Source organism: Henckelia pumila, chromosome 4, assembly GCF_033568475.1.
Source record: "Henckelia pumila isolate YLH828 chromosome 4, ASM3356847v2, whole genome shotgun sequence".
NCBI lineage: Eukaryota > Viridiplantae > Streptophyta > Magnoliopsida > Lamiales > Gesneriaceae > Henckelia > Henckelia pumila.
This window is the reverse complement of record NC_133123.1, coordinates 190,673,953-190,684,182: the sequence shown is the minus strand read 5'-3', so window position 1 is coordinate 190,684,182 and position 10,230 is coordinate 190,673,953. Positions and strand designations below refer to the sequence as shown.

General features: G+C 34.7%; 1 protein-coding gene across 1 annotated transcript; it reads left to right on the top strand.

Moving 5' to 3' along the window:
• The first annotated feature begins 9,006 nt into the window (after positions 1 to 9,006).
• Positions 9,007 to 10,230, top strand: LOC140862474 (uncharacterized). Its single transcript, XM_073265497.1, has one exon. It carries the CDS (start codon positions 9,007 to 9,009, stop codon positions 10,228 to 10,230), a length of 1,224 nt encoding a protein of 407 aa, XP_073121598.1.

Here is a 10,230-nt window from a genome sequence, read left to right as displayed (position 1 = left end):
AAGTAGCAACGACGACTATAAAATTTCTTCAGCAATCTTCGAATTCTTCCACATGATTTTTATCTGAGTTCTCTCTGAATTCCAGACTGAAGAAGTTGATCATTTGAGCACAGGAATCCTTTATTTTTAAATTAGAGTCCAAGCATGAAAATGATTCCTTAGATAGAGCCTTACACAATAAGAAAATAAGAGTTTATAAGGAACGTGAATCTTTTAAGCACAATCAATTGTATCTTGATAATATTTGATAAAAAATACTAAAAATATCATATCAAGATATTAACAAATCTAGTTAAATATTCAATCTACAAAATATTTAATCTCGATAATTATTATTGAAATATTAAACCTAGAAAAGATCAAGTCTAGAAAGGAAAAACTCTTAATCAAATTTTTTCAAACTTGGGAGAAAATCATCAAGGAATTAATATTCCTTTCAATCTCTATATTCATCCGATGATGATTAGATCTCAAATAAACCTCTTATTACACTCAGGTCAATCATTCCAATCCTCGGTACAAAATAGAGAATTCTTATCCTAATGGTTCTTTGGTTTCGTTGTCTGTATCCAATATATGTATTTCTGGAACCATCTTACTAGTTGACAATTAACACTGGTATTTCCCCAACTACGAAATACTATATCTTAAATTACTGATCTGGTTTCCTCATTTCTGATGATGTCAGACAATAAGGTATTTGGGAGTTAAAACATTATTAAACAATAGTTGAATCTCAAACTCATCTTCTTGCACAGGAGAAAATTCCAAAATCTCCTCATAAACTCCTTTGAACAATTTCTAACAACTGAAAAATCCTGAGTGTCCACGCTGTGTGTGAAATGTGTTAATGATTTTACAAGGGTAATCTTTCCTTGCTAAGTTCTAATTCATGACAGGTTTCCAGAACAATTAAAATCCACATCATGGTTCACCTTCCTTTATGACAAAACTACATGTCGATACTTAATAGACATAACTGTATCATCTACTGGTATCAATACATTGTGGCTTCGTACTTAGCCTTAAAATATTGATCAAGTTAGCAACCATTTTCGGTTCCTAATTCCTACTGGAATCTTACGCTATTTATCTGCGTACTTTGAACTTAGAGTTCCACGTAGATTATTCTTAAATCTACGGTTTAACAATGAATATCTTATCCCTAGAATACTAAAAAGAAATCTCATAAACAAAGATTTTGCCTTATTTATCAATTGACGAAGTCATATGATAGATATTGTTAACGGCTGGCATCAAATCTAATACCAAATAATTCTCACTAACAAAGAAACTTTTAAAATCTCAACAAGAGAATCCATTCAGTACTATAATGCTAATAGGATATCTATACGTTCAGTGATTGTGTAATCCATCAAAACTGAGTCAGCCTCCAATGAGCCTCATCTAAAGCATGCTATGCTTCTAGAGCAAACACTGGCATATGGAGCGCTCCTTTAAAGTCAAATCCAAGAAAATCGTTCTCTCCCTAACGAATACCATACAGTCCACCGTACTCGATATCTTACAAAAATGTGATTATGATGCAACTAGTCATCCCTAAAAATAAGCATCAAGATCAAACATTAACCATCTTGTTCTAAAAACATTGTTACACTGATAGCCCGATAAATACTTAGCATTATCCCAATCAATTCACACCAAAAGATGTGCAATAATACTGATAATAAATCAAGTGTTTGGAATAAACAATACAAATGGAAACTATTATACAACAAAATATATTACATCCAGTTTGTTTCTTACAATATACAATGCTTACAACCCAAAATCTAATACATGCGAAAATATTACATTTCGTCTATGATACCCTATTACAGTCTACTAACTGAAACTTCTCCCTACCAATATCTATACAATCTTTCCAACCTACCCAATCCTTCCAATATTAAGGGGTATGATTATCTGGTAGATGGGGTAGGATCTTCATGACAATCTCTCCAACTACTTGTATAGAATCTTCATAGGTTACTTCTCTGATCATGGAATCATTGGATGCAACATTCCACACGTCTCACCCAATCCTCAACTACATCTGAAGTATCGTTGCCATTTAACGGCTTAGGTCCAACATAGATGAACCTATGCAAGTTGGATCTATGACGATCATTCTCCTGATGATGACGATGATCTTGGGGATATCTCTGAGAATCCTAATCATACCAACGCCCATCATTGTCATGACTATTGTTGTCGTTGAATTCAGCCATATACAAGAAATTTCAGTTATTAACCCAACAATCCACTAATATATCCGAAATATATTAATGCATGCTCTGATAACATAAATATAGTGACCTTTGCGGTTGGGTGAAATCCAATCCCTCTGGTCTCTTTCTCACCTGCTTCTTTGTATCTTTGTCATCCCACTTTACCAGAGGAGTGGGAGTTGTGACTGTTTGAAGGATAATCCAAATTTTTTTTTTCTATGTACTTCTTAAATGTACAGCTGGGCAGGCCTATACGCGATGGATAAACTACTGTAACCATGCCATTTTTTTCACTCTTGTATTTGGAATTACACTAGATGTACTAGTAATTGTTTGGTTAGAAAGAGAAATAGCTGCAAGAATACAACAACGTATTGGACCTGAATATGCCGGGCCCTTAGGAATTCTTTAAGCTATAGTAGATGGTACAAAACTACTTTTCAAAGAGAATCTTTTTCTATCTCCGGATTACCTACTAAGCAGAAACGTATGCATGCTATTAAAGATAAACAAAAATACAATTAGAGATAAATGCGGAAACTTAATTAATTACTAACTAGACAGAATAAAACCGGTAACAACTTAACCAAAAGCAATAATTATACAACCCAAATGGAACAGTACAAAAAAATCCCACCTAAACTAAGCTCCCGATAACCCCTGGATCCAAGCCTTGGTAACCTACTATGCACAGGTCAAACTTTTGGAAAACCTGAAACTATCCCATCGAATGGTGTGTCCACAAAACAACCGAGTACGTGAGCGATAATAGTGCTCAGTACGAATAAAATGAGTATACATATAATATGAGTGCGTGAATACGAATGTACAGGATATCGGAAACCTATTACAGTCAAATACTGCTCGGTCGGGAAAGGTTCCATGGAATGCAGCATGCTTGGCCATCGCATAAGGAGGTGGCACACATACCAAAATAAAATGTGGATGTAGGTGACCTGATCCCGTCCTAGCAGGTCCAACCATCCACTAAAGAATAAGGGGCTGAACGACCCCACTAAATGCTATAATAAGGTTTAGGCTCAATGATAAGTGCATTTTGTATGCATTAGTTCATAATATATTTATGTCTATTTTGTGTGAATTCATATTATTTTTATGTGTTTTTATGTGTTTTAGTGCATGTGTGTGTATTTCACTCCTTGGGTTAATTTTATAGGAAAATATATTTTTGAAGAGTGAATTACGGACTAGCTTTGTTCAAAAAATAAAATTTAATTTTAGAGAACTCCAAATCCGATCTCTACAGTTCAGATTAAATTTCAAGATGTTTGAAAGCTTTTGTCAAAATTTCGGCTCAATCCGACAGCTAGATCTTGAGATATGAATTTTTGAAAATCGTCGCTTGGTGCAGAATTTTTGTACTGCGCGCGCGCGAGAATCAAGCTCGCGCGCGCGCGAGTTTCTTGTCCAGGCCTCTGTTTTTATGTGTTACGGGCGCGCGTGTTCGGGGGTCATATGTGTTCCGAAAAATCCTTGTTTTGAGAGAAAATTAACTGGTAGGCATTCCGGACCATATATATACAAGATATAACATATTTTTGAGGGTTTCGAAGTTCCAGAACGCGCACAACACAGAGGAGGCGGCTACAAGGCTTGGGAGAGAAGATTTCTTCTTTCTTTTCTTCTTTTTATTTTTATTTTTGAATTATTTTTTTTAATTATTGAGTAGTTTATTTTCAACCAAGACGGCGTGATTGGGCCGAACAAATTCATGTAGAAAACTTGGATGTTTGTTTGGGTTTTTCAGAGTTGATTTTATTTTATTGATTGTTAGATTTATATTTATCTTGTGAATAGTCTGATCAACTGTTTGCTTGCATGTTAATCGATTCCAAGTCGACAGAGGAGGTATTGATTTTGATCACTCTGATAATTAACATATTGTAAAATCGACTAGAAATAGAATTCGGTTTCAGTGTACGGTTTGGGTGTAAACTGAATTTTCACAAATATTTAATGCATTCAAATTTGATTAGAATTACGAAAGATTAGTTCATCAATATTTGAATAGGTTTGATTGTTCTAGAAATAGTCCTATGAACAAATTAGAAGAATTCCCGTGAATTAAGATTACACCGATATAAAAGTCTTAAAGCCTGGTGGTGCAAGTTCGAATCCTGGGGAGAGCAAAAACTCTCCTTTCCAGGTGGAGAGAAGGCCATGAGCATGGGCCTGGGCCCCCAGAGCAGAGGCCAGATGGGCCAGAAGCATAGGGACGCACCCAGCCCATTACATAAAAGGGCGCCCTTTTATGTAATGGGCTGAGTGCGTCCCTCTGCTTCTGGCCTATCTGGCCTCTGCTCTGGGGGCCCAGGCCCATACTCATGGCCTTCTCTCCACCTGGAAAGGAGAGTTTTTGCCCTCCCCAGGATTCGAACTTGCACCACCAGGCTTTAAGTGCAAACTCTTCTGAATCCTGGTACCATTCTAGCTCAATGCTACCAGGATTCAAAAGAGTTTGCACTTAAATCCTGGTGGTGCAAGTTTGAATCCTGGGGAGGGCAAAAACTCTTCTTTCCAGGTGGAGAGAAGGCCATGAGTATGGGCCTGGGCCCCCAGAGCAGAGGCCAGATGGGCCAGAAGCAGAGAGACGCACCCAGCCCATTACAGTATGCAGCACGTTGGGCCGTTGCATCAGGAGATGACACACATACCAAAATAAACTATGAATATAGGTGACCTGATCCCGTCCTAGCAGGTACAACCATCCACTAAAGAATAAGGGGCTGAGCGACCTCACTGCATGCTATAATAAGGTATAGGCTCAACATGATAATGCATGAAACATAATAATCATGACATAATATATGCATATAAAACATGCCAAATAAACATGCAACACATAGAACATGCATACTCAACCAGGATATCTCAGATAATACATATGTACCTCAACGAATGACCTATCTGAACAAGCATCTAAAGTCCAACGCTACGTATCAAGATAATATCATGTCACTTGCACCGATATAAAAGACTTAACTAAGCTAATAGATATTCTCTAATACTACTAGGGATCTCGAACTATACATCATCCGTCGTCAGCCCACTGATGTCGAAGGCCCTGACCCAAGCACAGTTCCTCTACAAGTCCCGTAGCACCTCGCTATCGCTCGGACCTTGAGTAGCCGACTAAACCCTGAGAATATAAACTGATACACACTCAAACACCTCCAAACACACACCAATTGTGAGAAATCTGCGGTCTATTTATAAACGGAGTTCGGAAGGTCCGAACTCGCATGCTTTCCACGTCTCAAACTGCCTCTGATTGGAATCTCCGATCATGATCGGACGTTCCGATCTGCATGAACCTCCACGTGTGTACACACACTTGACACCTTAAAAAATGCACATGACCAACCCTTCGGAAGCTCTGATCCCATCTTCGGAAGTTCCGAACTCGACCTTTTGCTTCTGAAATCACTCGGTCCCTCCGATCAATTCGGATCTTCCGATCTGTCTTAGTCCATGTTCGGTGGTTCCGAACCACCCAAACCCACTTAGTTCGACAGGCCATTTCTGAACATTTCGGAATCGATTTTATACTTGGTTTAATCTATTACCTATCTAAAAGTGTGAATAAAAGGGCAAAGTATTACAATTGAGAATTTACAACTTTGCCCTTTTATTCTACACAATTTTATGTAAAAGTGAATACAAATAAGGATATAAATGTAAAAGCTAATTATTAACTAGGACATAAAAGTAAATGTATAAAATTTTATATAAATAAATACAAAAGACATGGCTTGTTAATTATTACACATTAACTAAATGCATTCATTAGTGAGTAATAGTGTGTTGATTAGAATAAATGAATCAAAAAGATGTTACAATATAATGAGCCTAAAATAATTTTCCATAATTTCATGTTTTTGGTGGGATTTTTTTCATTAAATTAATTGATTAAATAAATAAAATAAAAAGAAATATTTTTGTAACGAAATCAGTTTTGAAAAGAGAAAAACAAAATGGGTGGGATTTGTTTTCATTTAATTAATTAATTAAATAACTAAAATAAAATGAAATAATTTTGTAAAGAAATCAGTTTTGAAAAGAGAAAAACAAAAAATTAAAAATTCTCATAGTAATTTGAAAAACATGTTATAATTAAAAATAAAAAACGGATATATATTTATAAATGTATACAAATTTTATGTAAAGGTGAATACAAATAAGGATATAAAAGTAAAAGTCAATTATTAACTAGGATATAAAAGTAAATGTATAAAATTTTATATAAATAAATACAAAATACATGGCTTGTTAATTATTACACATTAAATAAATAAATTCATTAGTGAGTAATAGTGTGTTGATTAGAATAAATGAATCAAAAAGATGTTACAATATGATGAGCCTAAAATAATTTTCCATAATTTCATGTTTTTGGTGGGATTTTTTTCATTTAATTAATTGATTAAATAAATAAAATAAAAGGAAATATTTTTGTAACGAAATCATTTTTGAAAAGAGGAAAACAAAATGGGTGGGATTTTTTTTCATTTAATTATTTAATTAAATAAATAAAATAAAAGGAAATAATTTTGTAAAGAAATCAGTTTTGAAAAGAGAAAAACAAAAAATTAAAAATTCTCATAGTAATTTGAAAAATATGTTATAATTAAAAATTTAAACGGATATATATTTATGAGCCTTATATATTTTTATATAGAAATTAAGAGGTTATACAAATAACAAACTTAATAATTATATCAGTCTGATTACTCATTTTTTAATTGGCTAAAAATAAATATTTTTCACATCTATGAACAATGTAACGCGTATTTTTTCAACCAAAACAGTTAAAAGAAATATTTTTTTAAATAATTTCAAAATATAAAAACAAAAAATTAAAACTTTCGATAGTAATATTTTTAAAATAGAATTAAAAAATATTTTTTGAGACCTTGATATTTTTGTATAGATAGATATGAAGACAAAATGTTAAATAATAATTATACAAACTTAATAATTATATAAATCTAATATTACTCACTTTTTTTTTGGTTAAAATAAATATTTTTGAATTCATGAGCAATGTAAAATGTAATTTTCTACCAAAAGCAAAATATTCAAATTGTGAATGAAATTACAAAATTTTCTAAGATAAAACAAAAATTTAAAAATTCCGATAGTAATTTTAAAAAAAATAAAATTAAAAAATATTTTTTGAGACCTTGATATTTTTGTATAGATAGATATGAAGAACAAAATGTTAAATAATAATTATACAAACTTAATAATTATATAAACCTGATATTACTCACTTTTTATTGGTTAAAATAAATATTTTTGAATTCATGAACAATGTAAAATGTAATTTTCTACCAAAAGCAAAATGTTCAAATTGTGAATGAAATTATAAAATTTTCTAAGATAAAAACAAAAAGTTAAAACTTTAGATAGTAATTTTAAAAAAAATAAAATTAAAAAATATTTTTTGAGACCTTGATATTTTTGTATAGATAGATATGAAGAACAAAATGTTAAATAATAATTATACAAACTTAATAATTTTATAAACCTGATATTACTAACTTTTTATTGGTTAAAATAAATATTTTTGAATTCATGAACAATGTAAAATGTAATGTTTTACTTACAATAAACATGTTTAACCATTTAATTACATAAAATGGGATTTTGAGTTACTATATTTACCAAATCAAGGATCGAAGATAGCTCTTGTGCGAAGCCACAAAGGGACGCTCGGAGAGACACATGAAAGAATTGCTTGAGAAATGTTTCATATTCAGTTTATTCAAGAATATTCATTGTCGTCTTACTATTACAAAGAAGACAGTTCGATCAGTTCAATTGGGTCAAGATATGATTATACCATTCTAAATTGATTGCTAACAAACACGATATGTGACACAAAGAATATATCTATATAAGCTCCCAGCAAACTCAACCCAAGTCCAGATTGATATGGTCTATGCGACAACGACTGTGCACGTAAAACTCTCCCAAAATTTCATCTTCTCACGTGAAAATCTTTTCAGGACAACCTTAATCCTCGCACCCCTCCTATGTTTCCTCTTAACCCAACCAAATTACATACACTAAACGAATCGTTGTTTGTTTACCAACCAAAAAGATGAAAGAATCAGATTAACAGAAGCCCCCTCTTCTCTCCTTGATTTCAGCAATGACACCAAGAACAATAACCCCAAAATACTAACCAGTCCCCACGGTCTCCACGCGCAATAAAACTCATACGCTCCTTCAATCCACAGCCCACCGTTCCAACCAATATTTAAACGCCAATTCCCGCAATATCCATCACCAAAAGTAATTTTGGATCCAACCACCCTTCTGTCTCTGCCATCATCACCTTTGTTTGTTGCTTTCGTTGATGGTGGTTGAGTTTCAGATTAACTTTTTCTGTGTTTCTTGATCAGGATGTAAGTGCCCTTCGAATTGATTTGCAAAAAACAAATTGAGGGATTAGGAAAATAATATCATGGAAGTTGCAAGAATCAGGCAGTTATTGCTCCTCTGGTGTAGAATCCGAAGCAGTCGTGTTGCTCTGATGGGTGGAAACCATACCGCTTCAAGATTTTGCACTCGCTAGGATTTCCCTCCCTTGTCGCGCTAGTTTTTCTCTCTCTTTCACAATTGATTTTTTCCGTTTCCTTCTTCTTTTTTTCGAAAATTTCTGGGCGCGCATTGCCTCTTCAAAGTGATTTTGTTTGTTTCTTGCTGTTTAATTCTACAAAGATTGTTGCTGGATCATTATCGTGAGATGGATAAATTAGCTCGTGGGCATCTGGCCAAGAACGTTGATTATGATGTGAATGAGCTGAATGCTATGGGAATCGGTTTGGATTCTCACACACTTTTGGTGATAAAGATACCCGATTCAACATGGGTTCTGCGTGTCTTGTCGAGAATTCTGTTCTTGGCGACGATTATTCTCGCATTGTCTTCTTTTGGTTCTAAGCTGAGAACCTCTTCCAATGGTGCTTTATTCAAGCCCGACGCTAATTCAGATATGGCCAGTGGTTACAAGATTCTGCCCCTTCTGCTCCATGATTTGTTAGAAGAAGGCCTCATCAAGAAAGGCCAAAAGGGTTTCGTTCTTGGTGCTGGTAACTTCCATAATGAAGATGATTTCCAGTTCCTGGAAGACGCGGGTGTTGATTTGCTCATCGGAACTGATCTGCAGCAGAAGAATGCGGTTGAACCCCAAGTGTTTGATTTTGTTTTCTCGCTGAGTTTTCGCAGAATCCATCTGTTTGATGGTGTTTTAAAGGAGGGTGGCCTGGTGATCTCTCCATTGGACAGTGATCCCTTAACCGAGCTGCAGCTTTTGAGTAGTTACAAGATTGTGTATCTTCGAAGATTCGAGAACACAGTGGTGGCAATGCGTAAAAAGGGGAATAATTCCCCATCAAAGCAAGTGTCGTCTTTCAGCGTAACACCTGAGGAAAAGAAAGCTGCACTGAAAAACCTGGAGGATGTATATCTCGAGCCCCCGAGACGGTCAACACTGGTGAAAAAACCAATCTTTACATCAAGGAAAATCAAGTTCCTTCCTGATCTGTTGAAGGACTCTTTGGATGAGTATCCACGACGCATCTTCATCTCAGATGACTTGACAGCACTTGACTGGTTTTACAAGAACTACCCCATGAAGGATCAAGAATTTGAAGTTTATGACATGGAGATTGTGACCAACAATGATGTACCTTCACAACGAGCCACACCTCAAGAAACAGGGGTATCGAGTTGGCTAGTGAAGAACGTAAAAAGGGAGGACTATGTCGTGATGAAGGCGGAGGCACAAGTGGTGGAGGGCATGCTCAGAGATAGGACATTAGGTCTTGTGGATGAATTGTTCCTGGAGTGTAGAAATCAATGGCAAGATGGGGAAAAGAATTGCAGCAAGAGAGCATATTGGCAGTGTTTAGCCTTGTATGGTAAAGTAAAGGATGAAGGGATAGCTGTGCATCAATGGTGGAATTGA

Bases quoted from the DNA above. Each gene is read 5' to 3' on its own strand.
- LOC140862474 (XM_073265497.1), top strand. From the start codon at position 9,007: ATGGATAAATTAGCTCGTGGGCATCTGGCCAAGAACGTTGATTATGAT.